Source organism: Strix aluco, chromosome 3 (genome assembly GCF_031877795.1).
Source record: "Strix aluco isolate bStrAlu1 chromosome 3, bStrAlu1.hap1, whole genome shotgun sequence".
In the NCBI taxonomy this organism is placed as follows: Eukaryota; Metazoa; Chordata; class Aves; order Strigiformes; family Strigidae; genus Strix; species Strix aluco.
This window is the reverse complement of record NC_133933.1, coordinates 115,955,244-115,980,555: the sequence shown is the minus strand read 5'-3', so window position 1 is coordinate 115,980,555 and position 25,312 is coordinate 115,955,244. Positions and strand designations below refer to the sequence as shown.

The 25,312-nt window shown below is 38.9% G+C and overlaps 1 protein-coding gene across 7 annotated transcripts in view; it reads right to left on the bottom strand.

Annotated features, from left to right (window-relative positions):
* TAF1B (TATA-box binding protein associated factor, RNA polymerase I subunit B) overlaps positions 1–22,558 on the bottom strand; it is a 49,552-nt gene extending 26,994 nt beyond the window's left edge. For 2 of the 7 annotated variants that reach the window (XM_074820042.1, XM_074820044.1), the window contains exons 1-8: positions 22,332–22,558; positions 21,460–21,558; positions 20,885–20,972; positions 18,935–19,032; positions 18,576–18,671; positions 17,844–17,973; positions 14,292–14,454; positions 7,700–7,799 (exon numbers count right to left, since the gene is read on the bottom strand). In XM_074820042.1, coding sequence (XP_074676143.1) covers positions 7,700–7,799; positions 14,292–14,454; positions 17,844–17,973; positions 18,576–18,671; positions 18,935–19,032; positions 20,885–20,972; positions 21,460–21,558; positions 22,332–22,385 — 828 coding nt within the window. In that variant the 5' untranslated portion in view covers positions 22,386–22,558. Of the gene's footprint in view, positions 1–4,471; positions 4,652–7,699; positions 7,800–14,024; positions 14,207–14,291; positions 14,455–17,843; positions 17,974–18,575; positions 18,672–18,934; positions 19,033–20,884; positions 20,973–21,459; positions 21,559–22,331 lie in introns of those variants that run through there. The other 5 variants (XM_074820043.1, XM_074820045.1, XM_074820047.1 and 2 more) reach the window with 5 other exon arrangements.
* Positions 22,559–25,312: the final 2,754 nt, after the last annotated feature.

The following is a 25,312-nucleotide window of genomic DNA, read 5'->3' as shown; positions in this document are numbered from 1 at the left end:
TCCCGAGTTTAAACTTTGTTCTCAGTAGGATAGTAAATGATACAAAAATGTGTAGCTCCTAGATATGAAAGCACATGCTTTAGCCCTCTCCAAACACAGTCCTGGTAGATCACTTCACTACACTCCCAGACAGGTCTGTCATATCCCTCTTTTTATTGTGGGATAATGGGATAAACAGAAAACCACAAATAAAAGATCCCCCTTTTGAAGCAGAGGAGGGATTTGACTGCATAGTGCTCAGGGACAATCTCCTGGATAAAAAAATGCAAAAACCAGCACTATAGATATTCTGCAATGAAACAAGAGGTAAAGACAACTAAGCCGTAAGCAGCAGGGAAACTAAAAAAAAAAAAACCAACAAAACCTTGAATTTCAATGTCACAGGTAAAAGGGTAAGTCATGAAACAAACATGAAGAAAAAATCAAGATTGTTCTGTAACTGGAAAAAGAGTATGAATCCATCTCATTAAAATCATATGTAAGGAAGAGAAAAATTATGCCTGCAAAAAAGCAAACCACTATCTGATAAAATTGAGTATTTTACAAAGGAGAGACCTAGATGATTTACACACAAGAAGCTTCAAGGAAGTAACTGAGGAGCTCTCTGAAACACAAATGTTGTTTTTTAAATAATCTTAAGAAATTCTGAACATCAAAGGACTCTCCACATTAATATGTAGTATTTAAAAAAAAATGTAAAAGGGGAGATTCAGGAACTCCAGAATGATTAGCTTGGCACAGATCCTGAAGAAAATAATACAATGGTAATAGGAAAAATGGAAGCTAAAAATATCCTGTCAGTAAAGCAATCTTCATAAGGTCAGGAGAGGAGAGAGCTGACTGAAGCTCCAGCTCTCACACTCTCACAAGGAGCTGATCTGAAAAACATTTTTCCTCCTTTATGGGATAGCTAAAAAGGACCCAAATCAAAATTACCACAAAGTCTCACTGCAAGACTGTAACTCATAACTGTACTCAAAATTCAAGAGCTGCTCTGCTGGAAAGCAAGGTGTGCAGAACAAAGGAGCAAAACAGAAGCATCCTTGATAGCAGAGGAGTATCTTGGCAAATTCATCTCAGAAACTGGATCTCTCAAATCCTCAGCAGAAGTGAGACTGATTGAAGCTGACACAGAAAGATGGGTGGCAGAAGGATTAGTGACAGAGAAATATGGATATAAAAGTGCTGCCAAGAATAAAATCAAGCAAATTAAAAAAAAAAAAAAAAGAGTAAAGAAAGAAATGGAGTAGAAGAACAAAAAAAGAAACCAAGCTATAGAATACTGTAAAAGAAGAAACCAAAGAATTGGAAAGTTTCCAGACAGCGTAGAGAAGAATGATCATCTCTCAGTGTTTAAAACAAGCCTTTCATTCCCAAATAAAAGAGGAAAGAAATTTAATAATCCAAGCTAGGGAGGGAGCGTGTGTGAACACATGCATGCAAGGTATATACTCCTCCAACTCAAATAAAATAAAATAAATGTAAAGCATCATACAAAATAAAATGCTAGACACTGAAGTGGCACATTCTCAGAGATCTAAAGTTTTCCAGTCTACTTTTTAAACGCATTATGGTACCTGCTTCAACACCTATCACAGTTTACTTTAAGGAAAAGGAAGACCCCGGATGAATTAGACCTTTTCTTAGGGCAGTAAATATTTCTTTTAAAACTCTTCCTTTTTCCATCAAAGCCAACATCAGTTCATAATGGAGCATGAATTAAAATTCTTATTAAACTGAACACAATGGAGAGCTGCCCAGAGCTACTGGCCTAATCTGATACTGACAAAAATAGACATAATTTTAACATAGAATGATAAGCTATTAAGCCTGAAAGAAAAAAGATATCAGGGAGAAGAAACAAGAAGCCTTTCAGTTAGGTGGGAGAAAGGGGAGAAAATCTTCATGTGCTTTCGTGTTTCATGATTCTTCTTCTCTTGTCCACCACACTGATTTCTGACAAGCACTGTATATTGCTGCCACTTTACCAGGATGCATTCAAGAATTTTCCACAAGCAAAGGTAGGGAAGATGCTAACAACCCTCTCAGCTGGAAGTTTAGAAAGCATTCCTGTGTCATGGAAAAATCTGAAGAGTAACATTAGGAGTTATTTAAGAATCAGGAAATCTAGGGATGGCAAATACATGAATTATATAGAGCAGAATTCAAACTAAACATTGCTTCTGTTAATATGTCTAAATCTGAGGTAGGATGTGTAAAAGAAAACAAAAAAACCCCCCAATATATACTAAGACAACCAAGAAGTAACCTGGATAATAATTTTCTTATGTTGCAAGGTCAAACCTGTCTAAATAAGTACATTTCTTGTTATAGGCAGGAATACTCAGTGGATCATAAAAAAACCCACAAAACCAAAATCCAGACAAAAAAACAGAGAAGACGACAGAGAGGAATTGAATTAAACCATAAACCAAAAAAGGAAGCATTTTTAAGATATATGTTCCTAGACAGCAAGGTCTATCAACAACACTGTTAACACTGAAGCTTAGAAACAGACTCAGAACTGTGCAGCTACTTCCACCTAAGATTAAAAAGGAAATTAAAAATTAAAAAAAAAAGAAAGGCTTATATAGAGAAGCCATTCCATGACCACACTCCAGGACAGAAGAAGTAGCAAGGATAATTCAGTAAATACCCATTCTTTTTGTCTTCGAGGGCAGGTTGGTGAACAATTCTGAACACCCACCAAGCTCAACTTTCTCCTAGCCCCCCCATCTCTGAGAAAAAGAGAGATTCTTAATAAATTTAGGAAGAAAGGAGTTATTTTAAAGTTGCAGAAGAGACTAAGAGAAGGGACCTGCTCTGAGGTCACACACTGGGCTCCTTGCCAAGTCCAGATACTTGTGCATCTAAAGACAACCATTCTCAAAGCTCTTCAGAACAACAGGATCTGAAAGATATTTATGAGACTACACCTATCCTGTTCCACACAGCACATACTCCAAAGTGACGTGTTTGTTATCTTCAACACTTTAGTAAATCATGTTGCCCAACAGTCATGGGAGTGACCTGTTTACCTATATATACACATACATTTAAGTTTGTGTGTATGTAAGAATGTGAGAATCAAAACCAAAAAATAATCAATCTACAATGCATTAAGGGTAAAATACACCAAAAAGTAATTAGTTTTATAAAAAGTAATGAAAGCTAAAGGTAATCTTGAGACAGCAAAGCAGAAACAACTTTAAAGCACAAGCAAAATAATTACATAAAAGATAATCAGGGATACGGTCCTGAGTCAAAAATGGAAGGAAAAACAGATCTATGACAAGGACAAATTGTTGCTAGCTCAAGAGAAAAAGGATGCTTTAATCAATTTTGTATGAGGATAAAAAATCTCTACACACAAAATAGAGGCTACATATCTTAAGGATGTATCCCTACTTCAAGCAGAAATGGAAGAGGGAGTTTGTGTGTAGCTCCACTGTAGAACAGATACTATCAATAAAAAGAAAACAAGCTGAAAGCAAATTAGTCACGGAACTTTATATATACACTACTACTAATTTACAAATTTGTTTTAACTCTTACACTAGTGGGCTTTTAAAGAAATAGATACCCTGTGCATTAAAAAGGAAGCAAAAATGACTTCCACCTAAAAGTGAAAAGATGACTGCACTCATCAAAGATGTATTAGCTCCTGGCACAAGCCTCAAGATCAGCATGGATTTACTGTAGTTAAACAAATTGCAAACATCAAGAAAAAAACTTGATCTCCCATGTAGAACAAAACCCCAAACTTACGTATCTTATTCTTTCTTCATGCATAAAAGAAGGTTTTAATCAAATGGAATAAGAATACTTGTTTTAGAAAAAGGAAATCTTGCAGACTAAGATGAAAACTTGTTTTCCTTCTTGTGTATTGGGAACTTAGAACTAAGAACTAAGCAGGAGCATCCTGCTACTGGTGCTGTTTGCCCTGTGAACCCTCTGACTGTGCATTTAGGTAAAACCCATTTACCAAAGGCTTACTTCTAACATAAACATGATTTTAATAGAGGAACGGATAAATAGGATGACTAATCAAGTAAAGGCTTAGAAAAGAGACTTGAAGCAATGGAAAGATAAACACACATGGAAGATAAACAACTCATTTTACACAAAGACCTTTTATAAAGTACTTTTATCCTTCATAAAATACCTGTGAGGTAGCACTTATCTCCAGCTAGGACCTGACATGTGTCTAACAGTTACGCATCGTGATAAAGATGATACAGAGAGGAGGAGGCTTCTCTTCATTTACGAGGCTGCCACTCCCAGAGCTTCCAGACTTCTGGGCAGAGGTGTCCAGATACAATAACCTTTGTGGCAGGTATTTTAAATAAAGTTCAGTTTGGGCAGAATGAAGAATGATGGCCTTCTTACTAGGTGTTCCATCACTAACATATGAAGGGCTTATCTGCCACCTACACTGAAAATGTGAAATAGAATACAAGGCATACTATACCATTTGAATCACTGCATACTTGAGGTTGGAAGGGACCTCTGGAGATCATCGAGTCCAACGCCTCTGCTTAAAGCAGGGTCAGCTACAGCAACTTCCTCAGGATTGTGTCCAGTCAGGTTTTGTGCATCTCCAAAGATGCAGACTCCACAGTGGTTCAGGGCCACCTGTTCCAGCATTCAATCACCCTTACGGTAAAAAAGTTTTATGTTTAAATGGAATTTCCTGTATTTCAGTTTGCACCTGTTGACTCCTGTCCTTCCACTGCACACCACCAAGAAGAGAGCCTGACTCCATCCCCACTCCTTCCTGTCAGGTATTTATACACATTACTGAAATCCCCCCAGCCTTCTCTTCTCAGTTATAAATATCCCAGCTCTTTCTGCCTCTCCTTGTATGACAGATGCTGCAATCACCTCTAATTGCTAAATTGTACGCAGGACAAGGAAAAATTGTCCATGATATGGACTCATTACACAGCACAGAAGTTCATCAGCTGAAAAGCCTGAGACTAGTCACATTCCTTGCGTATGAAATACTACTACTAAGTGACGAGGCATAAAAAATCCAAACCCTTGTGCAGGTACACGTGCACACATCATTACATCGAAAGATAGAAAGTAGATGTGACTCATCTTGTAATAATCGTTGCATTTATTTTTTTAAAGTTGTAACAACTTCAACCTTGTATCTTGGAAATTGTTACTGAAAAGAAACTAAGCCACTGAGAATGTTTTTACACAACATGAGGCTTATCAAGTGAGGCTTCATTTGTACTTAACTAATAAAATGATACTTAGTATGACTTCAAATCCTTCAAGCTACTACAACATAACTACTTCTTGATTCAAATTTGGGCTGCAGAGAATTAGCACAAGACACAACGAAGTGCACTAAAAATCTGTTCAAAATAAAAAGGAGACATTGAATAGTCCTGTCAGTTGTCAACATTTTTGGACATGGTTGCAGCTTATATTCACCAGACTCAAAGCACAACAAATAATGGCACTAGAGCATCTTACCTGCCTGGTTATTAAGAGTCATAATCCCATAAACGTTTTGAAGATAATAGTCTATAGAATATTATATACAGAACACCAAGGAGAAAAGAATGCAGGCTGTATTTTCAGGATGGAGCATTACACAATCTGATTTCCTGCTCCAGGACAATAACCTCATCTCTTGAATTTCTCAAAACTCAGATGTCAAAACTAGATACAGTAAGCTATTGGTAACCTCAGTGCTGCAATGAGCAGCAAGATCAGTTCTGAAACATAAGATGTAGGAAACAGCTAGTAAGGTTTTTGCAATTATCAACCCAATAATGTAGTAAAAAATATTAAAACTGAATAAACCTGAGATGCATTACTAAAGGAACATTAAAGGTAAAGTAGGGAGCCAATACTCCTAGAAAGAGGAAGCCACAATAATACTGGAGTGGCTGGAAGACAAACTGTAGAGTAAGTTTACAGAACTTTACCTATGTATCACAATGAAAACAAAGTTAAGAGATTACTTGATTAGTATACTATGGAAGAGAGGAGTGCAGGTGTCAGTATCACAGACAAGCAAGACAGAAGTCAAAAGTTACACAAATTCAGCTTTTAGAACAGCAATTTCCTGTAAACTAAATAGCAGACCACACTAGATACAGACTCATCATAAGCAGTATTAAGCCAAAAAAATCAGATTTGTTTTTTCTTTTCCTGGTTTGTGAAAAAAGGAAAGTGCATATATGCTGTATAAGTGTTAAAGACAGAGGGTGAAGTGGCTAGACTTCCTCTTTTATATAAAGGTGGAATGAGATTAAATTGATCAGCTTGTGGCTCTCAAGTCATGAAGTCCTGCTCCCACATCAGGGCATGCTACAAATCCACAGTGGAAGTGTGCTTATGGAGGGACAGTAGAATAATCCAAACCTACAGCTCTGGGAGAAAGTAAGCTAGTAGGGAATGATGAAATCACCTTCAGGACTGGCATCAGATCATCCTGCATGCCAGAAACAGCTCTATCCCAAAAGAAAGCAGTAGGATCTCCAAGGGCAATTGTCATCTCCTCTCTGCAAAGCAGATCTCCCACTTTGAGGCATGGTAGAAGTTTTATAGCTGGAATTCATACAAAAATTTTATCTGTGTGATTTGTAGGATCGGGGGTGTGTGCATTTTATTTAGTCAGGCCAGAATACAAGTTCTATGTAACCATTTTTGAGAGACAAAAACACCTGCAAAGGATGGAGGCAAAGAAGGACAGAGAGACTGAGAATTAAAAGAGTTTAAAGAAAAAGTTTACACCCACATTTCAACATAATGTATCTTTTCTATCAAGAAAAAATCTAAGACAGAAAAAGAAATCAAGAAGTTTTAAAAAGTTGAGGCAATAATTATTATTTATCCAGACAGGATAGTAGTGGTATATAAAAAAAAAAGTGCTACAGATTAACTTCTGAACAGCTCATGACCTGCTGGATATAAGCTACATATTGGAGAATGGTAACATTACTTGCAATACCATCACTGAGGGCTTGGGCTACAAACATCTTATAGCAGACCAAAACCTAGCTTTTCCTGCTAGCAGAATTGCTGCTTTCTGCTCTTAAAAGCTAAGATTTTATTTGCACACTTCAAAAATCCATAATAAACTTTTTTTCTGCAACACAAACAGCAGTGGGTAATTGTTACCACTATACATAGTAACCTTAAAAAGGGGAAATTTACATTTTACTCAAGACTGTCCATCACTATTCAGCTTCTAGAAGGGCCATAACCCCTTATGTAGATTTTAGGTTTGATATATTTCTATCAGTACAGCAAGAAACAGAACAAGAGATAGCATCTAAACCATATTTTATGAAAAGAATATGGAATTACAAACAAATCCAAGAGATATTTTAAATAAGCACCTAAAAGGATAATATATTGCCCTTAGATGTGAAGCCAAATCCTATTTCTGAGGGTTCCAAGAGCAGTTCTGAATACCTCTTTCTCCACAAGTACTTATTGATTTTGTTTTAACTTAAGTAATCAGCTTAATAAGACTGGTTAAAGATTAAAGCACTCTGAGTCACAGAGTGCATTGGTTTCTGCACAGGCTCCAATAATGCAAAACGTGAACTCTACAACATAAGAATAGATTTAATCAATTTATTAGTACAGTGAGCGAAAAAAACAAAATACCACAAGATAATTAGGTTACGGTCATTGTTTTTTCTTTCCTTTAAGAAAAAAAAATTACCTCTACACAAAAGATCTTAATATCAGGTCCACGTAATTTCATCTTCTCTGGAAAATGCTGGAAAACATTCAAATATGGAATATGACCTTCGAAAACAAACCTGCATTAAAAAAAAAGACCAAATCAAAATAGTATTTAGCATGACAAATGCATATGTTTATTCTAAAATTAATATACAAAGCAACTTCTGATTTGAAATAACATGAGTATTATACTGCCTAAGCAATTCTATCTGAAATTACACCTCCCTAAATGCTCCATGGGACAAAAACCAGATCAATCATTTAACAGGCCTTTAAGTTCAAGCTCAAATATGATTGACAAATTATAATGTTATGGCAGTAAGCTGACAATCAACACACACAGAGTTTGTTCTGCACATTCTTTAGCTACTGCATTTCTGAAACTGCTTTAAGCCTCCTTTGAATGGCATGGAATTTTTTGTCAAAATTCTAAAGCTTTGAGTAAATTTTACTTTTAAAACACACACTTTCTGCTAGAGGGGACTCAGTCAGGTAACACAGTAGGGAAGAAAAATGAGCAGATACACAGACCTGAAATCCCATTGATTACATCTGTATTCTGACTTTTTTTTAAAAAAAAAGTTTTATTTGGGTATGAATAGAAATTATTTTGTATACTAATAAACACAAAATAATTTATTTTTTATTTGCACCCAAACAATGCATTTTTCTTAAAAACTGGCTTTGATAAGTGGCTGACAGTATTATTTGGGATTTTTCTTGACTTTCCATATATGCATATATGTATATATATGTAAAGATGGTACTTAGCAACAGATACTAATAAAAAGCCACCACCACACCAAACCCCTGCTCTTAACTGACATTCACGCCAGGCAAAGCAAGCACTGAACAAGCATGGATCCTCACAATGAAGCAGACTCTACTCCCAGTCCAGATTAAAGCATATTAGTGGTCTCCCATAGGACTAAACTAGAACTGCTTTAGGGACTCCTCTTCTAAAACAATTTTGTTAAAAAGAGTACATTAAACTTGAATAAATTAACATTTCAAACAGAGAAGACCCTGTTCTTTAAATAATATTAGCGATTTGAAAACAATTTTGTCTCCTGCCTGCTGTGTTATCTGCACAGTATCTCTCTGATCTTGCTACATAGACTAGTAACTTCTTGGTCTACGAACTCTGCAAGTCCCTCCTGGGTTCCTACAGTGGTTGTAAGGCTGGGCTCTGCATCTGCTCCCAACGTGGGGCAGTACCTAAACACTTCAGTCGCTAGCTGGATCCAATCCTACAAGCTGAAAGACCAAGTTCCTCGAAGCACAACAATCTGCCACTTTCATTCAAAATGTGTCTGGAGGGGGAAAAAAAAAAAACAAAAGCAAGGCAGAACCATGTCTTCACAGACAGAGCTGCCACAGCCGTGGAAGATTCACCTCCCTCCTGAGCCCACACCAATTCACAAGCTCACCTTCCCTCTCCCAGTCCAGGGCCCTAATCACCACTTGTTACAGGTTATATAGTGTATATTTATTGAAGTTGACTAAAATGATATTTAAAGGCTAGTTACTGCAAAGTTTACAGTTACGTCCTAATTTTTTTAAAAAATATACTTAACTGAATTTTCAGTTTAATTAAAAAATTGAATTCAAACCAGGATTAAAACGAAAAGTGCATTTTAAAATCAAAACTCTCTGAGTTAACCCACCATTTATAATGATTTCTGAAAAAAAACAGCAATCTGAAAAATCACATTGCCCAATACTTTTTATTCTGAAACTCTGCATATTAGTCTCTTAAATGAAGAGGTAAAAGTCATTGCATAAGCCTTTCTAATCAAATCGTGTGATGTACATTTTGCTAACGACATTTCAGTAGCTTTCCTCAGCTAGTGTAAAGGGCACCTCCCCACCCCAAGTGGAGATGTGCACTGGTCCACATACTCCATGAGCTTATCCCCCAAACCCAGCACCAGTTGCTTGTCCTTGCCATCCCACCTGATCTGCTGAGCAGCTTGCATGTCAGTTCCTTAGCTCATTTTAGTCAAGGTCATCTGCACTAAATTGGAGAACGTAAACGTGAGGTATGGTTTCACAAATTGGATTGAACCAACCTAAAAGCTCAACATAACTAGTAGTACTTCCCTTTTGGTGTGGCTGTGTGCTCCTGTTGCTCATCACCCTTTTCCACAAATATAACTCACAACAGCAGCAAGACTACCTGTTACTCTATTGCCAGAAAGAAGGGTTTCTCTCCTGTTATCTAACAAACTGAGGAGGCTCGCAGATGGCTCCACCAAGTGCAAGAGTTGGGAGAGGGAAGGGGATGCATCACACAGGCAGAACGATAGAAGAAAGAGAAGCAAGACCTTCCTCTTTCAACAACAGTGACCCATTACTGGCTCTGCTGATGATAAGCTTTGGCTGACACATGTTAAGGTGCAATGACATGATTAGCTGTCAGATCTGAAGAGCTGGTACCAAGACACCAAGAGCAGCAACCTCCTGAGCCAGCACAGCAACAGCTGGAAGAAGACAAACAATCAAGAGCTTCCTTCGGGTGTGGTGTAGTGGTGATTGCAGCCAAACCACCCTAACAGCTCGCTGCCTCTGAAATGGGGAATCCCACCCTCCCTTCAGTCCTCTGCCACACACCCTCCCTGCTGACAAAAGCACTTGTATGACTTCTCAGAGGATTAGACTGAAAACTAGTCTTTTGTTTTCCAGGGTTTGACTTCAACCGGACAGATTTCTAGACTCAGCTGACTGCAGGAACATTATTGCCAGCACAAGGTGGAAAGGGGCTGCGGTGAAGCAAATTAACCTGTGCTAAGATGTCCAGTGAAACTTTCTTTTGCAAAATTAGTTTTCTGCAGATCTACTTCTTTCAACTAATATGCCATGAACTGGACAAATGCTAGTACCCAGGGCAAGAGCAGGAATGTTTATGCAGGACCACAGCAACAGAAACTCCGATCAGCTTAAACTGATGCTGGAACCACATCCTTACACTCCAAGAGACAAACAATCTCCATCAAAATGTTGGGGTTTTTTTTAAAAAAAGAAGTTTTCGCTAACTTGGCTGTACCAAGTCGCAACTGTTTAAAAAATAATGACATCTTTCCTAGCTTGAAATTACTGTCTCCATACGAAAGAATGCTCTTCTCTCTCAGGTTAAGAGTTGGTTTTATGTTCTAAAAATACAAGAAACAGCATAAATACCCTGTTATGAATATAATGTGCTGATGATTCAGGTTTTTAACACTTACTGCAAAAGCCCAAATTTGGAACAGCACTTCAGAACAGTTTCTTCTGTCTGCTGTTCTTTCAAACCTTTCATTTAACAGACAGATGATATAAACACTTGTAAGACTATGTTGTAACAGTGAAGTGCTTGAAAACTTGACTGGCAGATACAGTACACAGTCCATGTACTTTTAATTACAGCAGCAGCACACATTAGTGAGGTCCAAGAACTAAAAAAATCCTAAGTCCTCTGCATGCTACGAGGAAATGATGCATCTGTTAAAGCCACACTGTAATGCCACAAACTGATTACAAGTTTGGTCTTGCCAGCACAGCTACGTATAACCTCATTTGAAAGGCATTACTTCTCAGAATCTCAGAGTCTAACATCTTGAAACTTTTTGCACAAGCCAACAATTTTATTCATTATTTAGATAAATAATATACAGTATATGGAGTATTGTGAGACTATTCACAACGGAAAAGGATTTAATGTGTTGCATAGACTTGAGTAGAAGGTTGTTAAAAAATATTATTTTTAAACCAAAAAGTCCCTGTCAGAGGAGGTAATTGTAGTGTTTTTCTGCTAAGTGTGTCAAGTAGCAAGGAGGAGTGTATTTTTGGTGTTGTAAATCCTTTAAAAGCTGGCAGATTGCCCTACCATGGTGCCTAAGCATGTATCACAAGGGAGGAGTGGTAGTCAGCTGACTTCAGGGTAGGGAGAAAACCAAACTGAGGAAAAAACAAGGCAGAACTTTAAGCACAACTGTAATTCACCTGGTTTAAATCAAACAATTTGACTATAAAGATTTAAAAGGTAATGCTGAATACTTAAACGTTTTCTCTGCATCGTTTTCATCTCTGGTCTGTCGCTATTCTGATTTGTGTATCTTAATGCATGCAAAAATGTGAACACTGTCTGATTTTTTTAAACTTAAATATTCAGAAGTTAGAAAACAAGTGTTTTATGGTAGTTCATGCAATCTAAAATTCTTTCCTCTTCTTCATCAAACTTGTGAAAGGCAAAAACCTCAAGGGTAGGGAGGGAAGCATGATAATGTAATTACGTCCTTATATAACTATGGTATCATGGTAAAACTTTGCAATACAAATGACATTCTTTTAAACATAATTTTCTGCATTTAATTGTTCATATGTTCAGTGCATTTAAAGTCACTGAATCATTCCAATTTACCCACTTTTAAAAGTATTACACCCATAAATTGTATCTAATTATATGATTATCTTCTCACTCAAATCATCTTATTTTGGTTTCCAATTATTAGTTTCTGATTATGCCTTTCTGTGCTATATTTGGTACTTAATTTTTTTCCTCTCCTCTTCCAGCTTTTTTTACTGTTTTCATGTTTCCTCTAAATCCTTTCAATCAAATGTGCTCATCTCTTAAGGATCTCAGCACAAAGGATGTTCTCCAGCTTCTGAATCATTTTCCTGGATGTTTTCTGCAGTCCCCAATTTTTAAAGTACCAAATACAACAATATACCATTAATATGCAAACAACACAATCTACCTTTCCTCTTAACAGTTGATTTTGACAGTTGGATTTTTTGTTGTTGTTGTTTTTCAAACTACACCATCATACTAAGAGAGAAAATTGTGAGGAGGTACTTGCCTCATATGACCCCACATGCTTTCCAGAGACAGTTTCCAAGACACAGTAACCAAAGAACAGATATTTTTCTTTTTTCTCTCCAAACAGGATGGGGTAAGCAATAACTCTTTATTGTGAACCATTTGCTCCGTCCCAGTAATTGTAATTTACTACTTGGATTTTTGCCATATACAAACATTATCAGACAGCATTCACATAGTTATTTTCTAATCATTGACAAAAATACAGAGTACATTACAGTAGTTCTGACTCCTACAGAATTTCCTTACGAAGACAGTAGTCAGTAGTAAATCTTGTTATTGAAAACTACTTCTGAGTTCTACTATTTCTTAATCTACTCAGTACATACTTCTGTATTGCATGACGCTAGTCTGAATTCTGAATACTCTGACATTTTGCTGAACATTTTACAAGCATCTTCTATGCCACAGCATATCCACTTATGCAAATATGCAACGGTTTGTGCAATTCTGATCAATGAAGGCAACAGCCGCCCCCTAAAGTTAAATTCAAAGGGTTAAACATTGTTTTGCATAGCAATAAATTAGCTAGTACTTTGAGACGTACAAACATCCCTTTTTTTAACAGTACTTGCAAAAGAGTGTTCTTCAATACCCTTTCTTCTCAGAAAGCTTGTACAGTCAGAAAAGCAGAGGTGGAAGTTCACACTCCAGGGGGAGAGAGGCCATGATGGAAGATCAGGCTCTGGGGTAAACTTTCCTTGCATTCATCACACTTACATGCACCACAGGTGGGGGATGATGTACTCATTGCCTTGCCTTTTAGCTCATAGGTTATATATTTGAAAAATAAAAGTTAAAGAACCGAAATCTACCGTATCAACTAAATTTTGAATCAGTTTTTATTTTGTGCGAGTTTTCAATTTGATTTGGCAACATACAGTTACTTGAGTCTTTCTGTTCCTTAAATTTTGGCAAAGTAACATTTTTTCACCATCTTTTTAGAAATACCCAATATTTCAACACTTGTTAAAAAGGAGTATCAGTATACAAAAGGCCTTTCAAGGAAAATCTAAGAAGTCCTGAATTTATTATTTGGGCCTGATTGAAAATATTTACTGCTAACAAGAAAAGTTGATGAATTATTTTTCATTCCTTAAGTAAATCAGTAATGTGTTCATAGCAGAAGGGAACTGCATTGTCAGCAGTAGTTTGACAGTCTCCATTCAGCATCAAACCCTATTATTAGAACATTTCTACTATATTAAAAGCTGTATTATTCTGAACTCTGATAATTACAAAGATATGAAGACAAAAAAGGACTTCCTATATTAATTTCTGTGTCCAACTCCATTGCGTGAAGCTACTTAGCTACCTTTCAGATCCCTATATACTGCTGGTATTGTTTGTATGATGACACTGATGTAAGTCCTGGAGAATGTTTACTCATTTAATTCTGGCATGCTGACTACAGCAAATATAGCAAAAGTGTGACCATACACACCTCCAGTGAATCTTAAGAAATTCTGAAGGAGAAGGATAAAAAGCTTCTTTAGCTCCAAAACCTTGTCCCTTACAGGTCTCTCCGAGATTAATTGCAATCAACAGAGGAGAACATTCTCTCAGGAATTGTTATGTCAAAGAAAAGACATATATAGAGAACTTCTCACTATTACTGAGCAAATTAGTAAGAGGGCAATAGTAAGGTCTAATTTTTAAAAAGTTTATTATTTATAAAAGCAACAAATATTTCACTAGAGACTATCCATACCTTAAGAGCTCAGATAATGTCATTGTTTCTCTCACCCAGAGTAATGCCATGTAACAAAATGAAAGGGTCATTGGCATCGTCATCCTCAGTTTCTCCTTTGGGTTCTTCATTAAATACAAGCTACCATCTACTGATCCAGAGCGAGAGCGCACCGAGGTGCTTTCTTGGGTTTATGTTAAAAACAGAAAAGGGGGAAAAAAAAAGTAATTGTTATGATATTACACACAATCCGTGGTATATAGAAAACAAGACAAAGGAATATACAAGGACGCTTCTTCAGCAACTAATAACATTTTGAAATCATTACTTTGAGTGGTTTGGTAGTTTGTGTACTTTTCTGCTAAACAGCTTAACTCTAATTTATACACCTACCACAATATGACCACCTGTTTCATAAACTGCTATTTCACTTGACTAAGACACTGGATCATATGAAGAGACAAAACTCCGTTACCCATCAAAACAGACCTTTTGTTGGGAACTACCCTTAAACCTGGAGTTCTAGAAGGACATTGACTGCTAAACAATGTGTAACTAGCAGCACTTATGAGCTGGAAATACTATTTTTCATTTGAGAGATAAGGGAACAGTGTAGAAACAAGGCAAAATGTGATGTACTTAAAGTAATGCCTCAGAGTTGGAGATTAAAACACAGAGTTTTAAACTTCAGCACAGTCAGGACTTTAACGAGAAAATGATTTCCATTGCAGAAATTTTACTGGGGTTAAGGTGCGTATCCATCTGCCGTATAATCTCCAACTGTGGAAACACAGGTATTCTTTTAAAAAACTGATCTAAATTCAATGACAAAGAAACACCTTTGGAACAAAAATGTAGGAAATGGTGAAGAGGGTGAAAAAAAACCAAACAACAAACAACCAGACCTCCCTACTTCCTTACTGAGATGAATCACTAAAAACTAAGAGAAGCATCAATGAGAAATTTAATTTAGTAGAGCGATTTATGAGTTAGTTTCAGCAGTGAAACCTAGGAATTCACGGAAGGAGGCAGAAAAAAAGTAAAAGCCTCTCTTCCCTACATCATGACCCAGTCAGGAGGGATGAAAATGCATTTAAAGCACACCAGCACAATACATCAGCATCGATTCTGTAGAGATTTTCTCACTCAGTTTCCCCACAGACTGTTCACCTGTTCAGACAGGAACAGCAAGGGTTGGATCCACAGCTCCCCAGCTGGGAGCTGCAGGGCCATGGCAAGCAGCCTGCAAAAAACAGTTTAAAACATCAGAGAGCTTGGCAGCTCCATGGTTATGCTGGCAGGTGACAGCCAAACCTGTAAGGTGACAGCGGTCAGCGGTAGAGGTCCAGCACCCACTGATTCACAGTACGAAGAGACTGTGAATATTGTGTTCCTGAGACAGAACTGGTCTTTGATGCCACCTACCGGCCCCTAAAACAGCGGCCAGTAGCACTAAGGAGACAGCAAGGGGTTAAAAGAACCGTCTCAGACATACAGCTGATACAGACTAAGACATGGTCTAGATGAGAGCATCCTGCGAGGTCTATCACGTATAGGTGTGTCAGGGAACAAAAGCAGCAACATCAGTTAATCCTTTTAGTCAACAGTTTCACCTTTTACATGGATACTTGTGCTTAAAGACAGCTTCACAACTGAAGCTTCATTATTAATTTCACATTCAACTCAATTTAAAATAATCCTCATTATATTTGTAGCCTTAATGATGGCACACAATTTCCTTTTATTTCTTCCAGGTTATGCAATGCATGACAACACACAGTTACACACATCTAATAATTTAAGAGTTTAATAGGCTTCTCTAGCAGTATCTCAGTGCTATACTCGGTGGAATTTGCTATTAACCCTATACAAAAATAACAAAAAAGAAAAAAAAAGCGCTTGCCGGTTGGACAAGCCTCTTAAGAAAAAAAGGGTGTTGAGGTTTCCAGTCTGTAGCAATAACAGCTCAGTAAAAACAGCACAGAAAAGGAAACCTATGAATCTTCACAAGAACTTATAATTAACTAGAACACATTTAGTATTACTTGTGTTAAATTTAAATATACAAAACAATTTCTGTTTGCTTGATTTCACCAAAAGTTACTTTACACTGAACTCTTAATTAATTTCAAATGCTTTTAGTGAAATGACTACTTAAACCTGCATTCAATCTCTGAAACAACAGACCAAGAACACATTAAATTATGGCCTATCTTAAGACTATCTAGCTGTTCTAAAACTCTAAGAAACATAACTATAAAAGGCACAAGTACCAAGGAAGAAAGGAGTTCCCCTAGACATCAAAAAGAGGAAGAAAATTCAATGGAATATTTTCACTAGAAATTTTTCACTCAATTCTTTCCTCTTCACATAATACATACTTCTGCAACACCCAAGATCTGCTACATGTACAAACATACAGTGACTCTTTACCTGAAAATGTTGTCATTTTAATATATAAGGATGAAAGGTACTTACGTTATATTCACAAAAATTTGTGTCACCATTTTTCCACCTTTTTCCCCTCTCTAATTCTGTTTGGACTTTTTAAAATTTCTTATTTTTTTTTTAATTGCTGCAGATCAAGTTTCTCATTCTATTACCATTTCTGGATTTTATGAAATAAAGATAAAAACATGAAAGAACGAGACTGCATTCTTCTGAGGGCAGACAGGCAATACCATAGAAGAACAGAAATGGGACATACAAGAGGCTAGTATGTAACAGGGGAAAAAGAAACACTGAAACAGACAAAGAAGGAAAAGGCAAGCAAAGAATAAAGCAAAAAAGAAAAACCGTCAGAAGTTTAAAACACAAACATAAGCTTTCAAATGCGCCTTGCACTTCCAATACCAGATGTTGCAGCACTGTCAAGGCATTACAGTTGCCTAGTAGCACCAAACACTCCAATTTTCTATAACATTTTAATTAAAATGTTTAGCATTCTGTAAATATTTTCAAATTGATATTGTGAACAGAAAGGAGAAAATGATGCAATGCTAAAAGAAGGATTTGATAGAAGGGGTTATAGGGAAAGTAGTAAAAAGAATGCAGAGACAAAAGATACAGAAATACCAAAGATACTGTAAGGAAAAAATTAGAAAGCTAAATATATCTATGGGATAGGAAAAAAAGTATTCCCCCCTCAGAGAATAAACTCATGTTTTTTAACATCAAAGTCACGACTGACAGCTCTGCTATTAGCTAAACAAGTGCTTATTCTTTACGGCTGCTGTGTTTGTGAACATCTAGCTCTGCAGATACAATAGCACCTTTTTCTCACTCCAAACAGAAGGAATGGAGCAAACTCGCTATAAAATAGAACTCCCTCCTGCGTTTCTCACTATATTTCCAGGTCCTGTTCAACTTTCATCTCCTTGGGTGGAGGCTGGAGGGAAAGTCTTTTATTTTTGGTAGAATATAAAGTTCTCTAGTGGCAAACAGGACGGAAAACTTTACACTTTCCAACCAGTTCCTCCAATTCATTGTATGTGAATACACTTTACATGTGTTTATTTATATTAAAAAACTGTACAAAAATGTTTTCTAGAGAGTTCAGTTCATTGCTCCTACCTGAGACCTTGCTAGTTGATGAGACAAAGCTGCAATCAGTCTGTAGATCCCCCTCACTCTCAGAGAGAGACGAGTAAAGAAGGCTAAGTCTCTCTGGGTCACTGTCCACATCGGTACTGCTATCACATACCTGTTTTTTGTAAATAAATCATTGTATTATCTACTGTCAGTTACGGTTCCAATCTGAAGAAACCAAATAAAGCATGATAGATGCAAGATCAACAGTAAACAAAGTTTAAGCTCAAACTGTTCACATTTTTACTCTCTCTGTGAATCACAAGTACATAAAGAAATGCTGAAAAAAAAAAAAGTATTTTTAAAGGATTTCTCAAGATAAAAAGACTTCTAGTTATTACATTCCATTTCAACCTGCTACAAGGACCAGAAAATAGAGAATACATAAAATCAAAGCTTGGTGAAATAAGTAACTTAAAGACAGCAGGCAGGAAAGGCTGGTAGCTGATGATGCATTTTGTATTTTAAGTTCTGCTCTATCTACTGACTAGCTGTGCCGAGACAAAGCATTGTTTTTAAATAAGCAGTTTTCCATATTTGGAAAAATAGGAGAAAAAGGAACAACAAAATGGACATGTGGAACCCTGCTTAGAAGACATCTTTCATGCTGAAGTGACATTAATGCAAGCTAGATATGTGGCTTGAACAAAGAAGGTTTCTGTTGCTGCTTTTTGAAAAGATACCCAACATCTCAGGGGATTTGAGCTTTTCACTTACTGATAATGGTCTGACAGTTTCCCCAGCTGGTCTGTCGCAGTACGCCTGTTTGGTCTTCTGAAGGTAACACCTCCAAAAATTCCACAGAACTTCATCCTGATAAATACAAACGGATAGTGATTAGTACAAAGTTTACAAGATCATTAATTGTTGAGAGAACAGAGAGCAATGTTCCAGCTCTAATTTTATTAACTGTCATTTATAAACTATGTTTTAAAATTAGCAGATAGTTTGTTTTCATATGCTTGATGTTTTTAAACAGTGAGTTGTTCAATTCACTTTAAAAATTACACTATTTTAAAATAACAACTCCTGTAACTCACACACAGTGTGTACAACTCACACTGACACCTACATACCTTCATTTGTGGACATACTCCTAACGCTTCCAAAGCTTCAGCTTGTTTCCTGAGTACAAACTGAAAGCCTTCACAAACATACCATTCGCAGCCTCCATCTAAGTAAAAAAAAAAAGTGTTTTTTGTACTGTTCTGGGGGTTTTTTTAACCTTATGCACACTTATTTTCACCTAATGTTCTGTTCTCTTGGTATCAGGACAGAGACAGGTGTCTCTATTTAATAATTTCAGATCCTAGAGCATAGACCAGCTACACTGAATACTCCATTAACTTCCATTTATTCTGTCTTAATCAAGAAGAAAAGCTACTGAACAAGCACTATTCTCCACACATTTCCCCAAGAATAATATATTTCACTATAACTGCTAGTGTGACATTTGTATTCAAGTGGAGAGTTAAGTGACCAGTTTTAAAATAACTGAAAACCTATCATTAAAAAATGAAATACAATCATTTCTTTCCCATCCCTGGCACAGAAAACTGGAACACATTATGGTGGTGAGTCAGGCAAAAAACAACCAGTATCACCATGTTCTTCACCACTCTCTCCCACAGAATTGTATATATTTAAATGAAAGAAACTTTCTTAGATATTCCAAGCTTCTAGCAAATCTCAGCACCCCACGAATTTCATGAGGAGTGGGCCTGCTCCCATCTATTAACTATTCCCTCAGACTGCATTTCATTTAGTTTTCACCCTTACCTCTCTATATTTAAACTCCTTTTCTACAGGCTATTGGTTTTAGAAATTTTCTCTGCACTTCTCAACTTCCTTTTCATTCCCTCCACACCTGTTCTTCATCATTTTTCCTTCCAATGACACCTTGCATCTCACCATCTTAGAAGTTATCTGCCCAAAGCTTCTGCCCTACTTTAATGATGTTGGCTTTAACTGTTAACCACAGACACAGCTTACTTCTATAAATGTATGAAAATAAGCTGCCATAATAAAATGTAACTGCTCTCACAGAATGGACTGTGTGAAGCTAAGGATTTCTCTCCTAAGAAGCCTGGAGGATGGCTAATGACTCTCCCAACAGGAGAAATAAAAAGCATGAAGAGGTACACAGTTCAGACTTTAGGAGCAATACACGACAATGACAAGTGGAGATGTTAAAGTTGTTCCCCTTTTCACTCCTCCCTTCACTTCCACACAATTGTTCTTTCCAAGGGAATGCAGTAATCCACCGCCACCGCAGCAGAGCAAAGATAGGTCAGCGTATCAGAGACAAAGGTAACCCCATGCTTCATTTAGCATTGTAATGCATTTTTGCTTTTTGAAAGTGGCCACAACAGTAAAACATCTATCCAGCCATCACAGTATATATACGTAGCTCCAGCAGCAGCCTTACCATATCATTCTTATGGCATATATCAACATATGTAATGACTACTATTCTTCCGAATCATTAAATTAAAAGTATAGAACTGACTCCAGGTGACAGATGTAATATTGGTTTAGCTATTGTAACTACATGGAATCTCTTCCATGTAGGTGTGTGTGTGTAAGGTTACAGGTGCAAGTACCTGTAACGCAAGCCAGACCGACATTCTAACAGCTGGACCATTGTCACATCTCACTTGTGAAGACAGACAACTTTTCTGGTTTTGTGATAGCCATCACGAGGAAGGAACAAACACCACATCTGAACGTGTGCCACCAGTATCCTCAGTGAGTATTGGCTTCCACAAATCAAAGCAGCAGTAAGTCACATATAGCTCTGTTCAATCCAAGAAAACCCACCACCAGGCTCACAGAGGTCACCTGTGGCTCAGGAAGTCACCAAAAGTGGCTGCTGAAGGTTGTGACAGCATTTGGGAGGTGTATTTTGTTCCCACTTTTACAGTCTTTCCTAGCTATCTGCTTTTGGTCACCATCAAAGACATAATGGGTTAGGTGAACCCTGGCTGAACAGCCACTCATGCGAAATAAGAGAAACTCATACATACCAGTTTTTTCCTGCTTTCTTAAACCTTTGGAGACTGTCTGGATTCTTATATTAGAAGTAAAATCAGTGTTTTCAACTTCTGTAATTTTCTGTAAAACAGAAATATATCTTAGCAATAAAAAAAGCCAGGACTAACTTGCGCAGATTGCCCCATCATAAAACATAATAGAGGAACTTATTCAAATTTCCTAAAGTAAAGGGAGACAACATTCTGAACTTTTCACTGAGAAGTTGTAAAACCAGAAAATTACTATCCTGGACATACAGTGATGTGTATGTATCAGGGTTTCCCCCACTGGTACTGTACTAGCGTGCAGCAATACTCAGGCAATACTTCTAAGGCACCTAGACAGCGTTCCGGCACTACAGCTACAGCAACTCAGCGTCTAAAGATGGGTCATTTTAAATTCTGTGATTTAAAGGAACGTTAGTTTTAAACAATGTCATGAAAAAGTAACAATCACAATACTGCCTTCAATTCCTAATGCCAAGGAGAAAAATCTAACATTTTCTTAATACAAAACCAAAAAGCAAGCAACGTAAATCCTTTCCAAGGCCAGTAACTTAGCTTTTTACCTCAGTAACATTGTGGCAAGATCTGCAATAAAATCTGCCTCCATCAGTGAGACCCCAGTTCACTTCTGAACATTGGGCACAGCGTTCGTTAAAATCTCTCTAAAGGGAAAACAAAAACAACAGAGTTTCACATGTTCAAGTAAAACAAATGGCACTATTACTAGGTTACTACATAGCTTTTGAGATTGTTCACAGAGGAGAGTATTTATGCCCTTTATGTTATCTCTGGTTGATAACAACCCATCATAGCAGTTGCTATCAGTCATAGACAACTGTGAACAAATCATTTCAGCTGGCAAGCAGCAGCTCTTGAGCATGTGAACATTAGAACAAGGGGAATAATAATCTGCACCTAGCTCACACAAGACATGGCTTGGAAAAAACCACCCATCAGAAATGGAAGCAGAGACAAGCAGTAGAGAGCAGGAGATAAAAGGAAAAATAAATTTCTAGAACTATGAAGAAACACTTGCAGGGGAAGAAAGCCCGCACAAGTCGGCGAAAAGATGTGCCAGGAGAAAGGGAGACTTCCCGGAGAAACGAGAGGAGGAAGAAGAAAAGAGGAAAACCAACAGATTTTTTTTAAAGTTTTTCTCAGAAGCAGCCCACACGAGTGTGCCGGGGACGGGCAGCTCCCTTCGGGCCCGAGGGGGCGGCCGGCGGCACACCCGCCGCCCCTCGCCAGCCCCCGCCCGGGACAAAGCACCCGCCACCGCCGGCTGCCAAGCACCGGCCCCGCGGCCGCCGCGCCGAGGGGTCCGGGCAGGGCCTCGCCCGCCGCCTCCGGGCCCGGCGGGGAAGCGCCTCCCACGCGGCCGCAGCCGCCGCGCTCCGCCAGCTCCCTCCGGCCCAGCGAAACCAGCCGCCCCCACCGTTCCCTGCGCCGCGGAGCCGCCCGGCCCCACCGTGGCCTCCTTCTCCTCCATGCCGGCGGCCGCACCGGGGCCCACACCGCCGCAACCGCGCCGAGCGCCGGCGCCGCGGGCCGGCCTGGAAACGGCAGCCCCGGCACTTGCGTTCCGGGCCCGCCGCGGGGCCGGGCACCCCGGCCTGGCTGCATCCGGCGGCCCCGCGGTGCGAAGCTGTCCCCGGCCGGGGCATCGCCGCCCTGCCGCCGGGCGGCCCGGGGTCCCGTCCCGTCCTCCCGTCTCCCCTCGCCGGAGAGCGCTCGGGCGCCGAGGGACCTCTGCTCCCCGGTGCCGCTTGGGGTGGCGATGGGGGCTGCGGGACCCGGCGCTGCTCCCACCGATGGTGGCCGAGGGGTCTACACCGGCCCCTGGGGGACAGCAGGGCACCGAGGGGGCACAGGGCCCTCCCCTGCTTGGGGGCACATGGGGCCCTTCCCCGCTGAGGGAACGTGGGCGCGACCCCTCTGAGGGGACATGGCTGCTTCACCTCTGAGGGGATCTGGGTGCTTCCCTGAGGGGACATGGGGCGCTTCCCCACTGTGGTGTCCCGGGGAGCAGCGGGGCCACACGCCCCTCCGGCCCCAGGCCACCGCCATGCCTCTGCGCCGGGCCGCGGCCTCCTCACCCTCGCGTCGCCGCGGCTGGGAGCACATGGCGGGCGATGGCTGAGGCAGTGCAGGAGCTGTGGGGAGCGGGACTGCTACTGCCCCTACAAAAGGAGGCCACAAGAACTCGTTTATGTGAAGTGCTTGGAGGTCCCTGAATGAGGGAAACCATGAATTGAAATTTTAATTTCAATTAAAAAAAAAACCAGCCCAAACCTCCAGATCTTGATGTAGGTCTCTTGATTTCTTCCACACTAATAATAATGTTTAAAGATGTCTAAACACTGAGATCTGTTATTGCGATGAATTTGCCCACAAAATTGGAGAACAGGTTTAGGCCCTTAAAAAAAAAAAAAAAAAAAAAGGTCCACTAAGTGAAAGCATGGGAAAAAATTAAACCTAAAATATACATAGAAAGAGGTGAGGCTGCCTTGACAGCTGTGGTTACATTGATGTTGGAGGACATGTACAGAGCTAGAGGGGAACTGTTGATGTTCAAGAAAGAAAAGGTTATTACTCATACCAACTGTGATCTTTTTTCAGTGTGGGATGAACATTTGTAATACCCATTAAAGAGAATTACGCATATAATTCCTGACATGTTAAAAAGGTGATTGTCAACCTCACAGAAATGTAGCTAATACTTTGATGAAACAGATCCTACTTGTGATTTTAATTTCCATATTTTTTGTTTGTGGAAATACTGTTCTGGGAAAGCAAGGCTATTTTGTGTGACAGAAAAGGTTTGATCTTTTTATTGAATTTCCAAGATGAAATACTACCTTGAAAAAAATCAGGGTAGCTGTATCTGTGATACTGTGACTGAGCGCAGTGCTTGTGTGGGACTTGACACTGTGAGCAGGCAGTGGGCCTGCTCAGTGGATTTAACTACGTTGAAGAACTTTTTAAAATTAAGCATGGAAGTGACTGCTTTGATGAGGCAGGACCTTGGAGTTAGGACTTCTGTTTTCTAATTACACCTAGTCAAAAAAATTGTTAAAGTGTAATCACAGGACTCTGCCAATTTGTCAAAACCAGAATACTTCACATTCAATGGCAGCAGTTGAAGATGAGCAGGACAAGAAGAACAAGCAAGCACTCACTTTCTGCTTTTGGACAACACACAGTGCTTTTCTGAGCTGCATTTTCCATGCAGGTGAAACAGAGATATGAAAAGGTTCCGAACTTTGTAAGGGAAGTTGTACAAAGACTAATACTGATATTACTAGTTACTTATTACTACCCAGGCTCTATATAAATGGAAAGCTTCTATGGGTATTTCTTAAGACCATCAACTAATTAGTGCAGACTAGTAATCTAGTAGCAAAAAATCAAAGCATAATAGGGGTAGCAAGTCTTTTATCTATTTCTTAAATATTTTTTGAAATGACATGTATAAAACCGGTTTTTCAGCATATAAAATTATGTGTAACCTTTGTCCCTAATTACAAGTTACCCAAGCATACTGATAGGGGTATGATAATTTCAAAGCCAGGAGACAGACTGTCTTCCTGCTTTGGCTCACTTTTCTAATTAAGATCATTATACATAGTAGTCAGATTGATTCGAGACTTAGATAAATAATACGTCCTGTTGTTTCCATTGATTTGAATTTTTAATTAACTGAGTTCCATTGCTGATATCACATTTCTGGCTCTTGACTGCAGACTTTCTACATGTGAAAACGTAAAAACTACATATTGGACTGAAAGACATGTCCCTTGGCCTATCCTTCGGGATATTGCTCATGAAATTGTGCTGGCTCCAGGATACAAACTTCTGTAGCAGAGATTCTCCCCAGAGTCTACCCATTGTCAGACACCTACTACAAAGAGTTAGAGCAGAAAAGCAACCTCAACTGCTCCAAAGACTGTTCAGATGAACGCAGGGCAGATCTACCAGATTCAAGTTTATAGAAAACATACATAGTTATTAGCACCCACAATTTCATTTTTGCACCATGGAAGAATTAATGTTTAAAGACAGACGGAAAACGAAAGGGAAATTAGGAAAACAAGAAGCAGATGGCTTCACTCTAACCAATCTTCAGAAGAGACCACACTACTGAGAGTGTCAAGGGGAAAAGCTGTGCCAGGCAGAAGTGCAGTGGAGGCAAAGACTCAGAGACGCGGTTGTGCAAGGAGCCGGCAGGAGAAGGGACAAAGGTGGGAACAGCAGCGAAGCGCAGGGGTTGCAGCAAGCTCGACAGGGGAGGATAACCAGGGAGGGGCTGAGCTCAGCAGAGCTTTGAAGGAAGCGACAAGAATGAATCTAACATTACAGCTTAGACACACCCAGCATTGCTTTGCGATAGTTAGTGTTTATTATACAGCTTCAGCT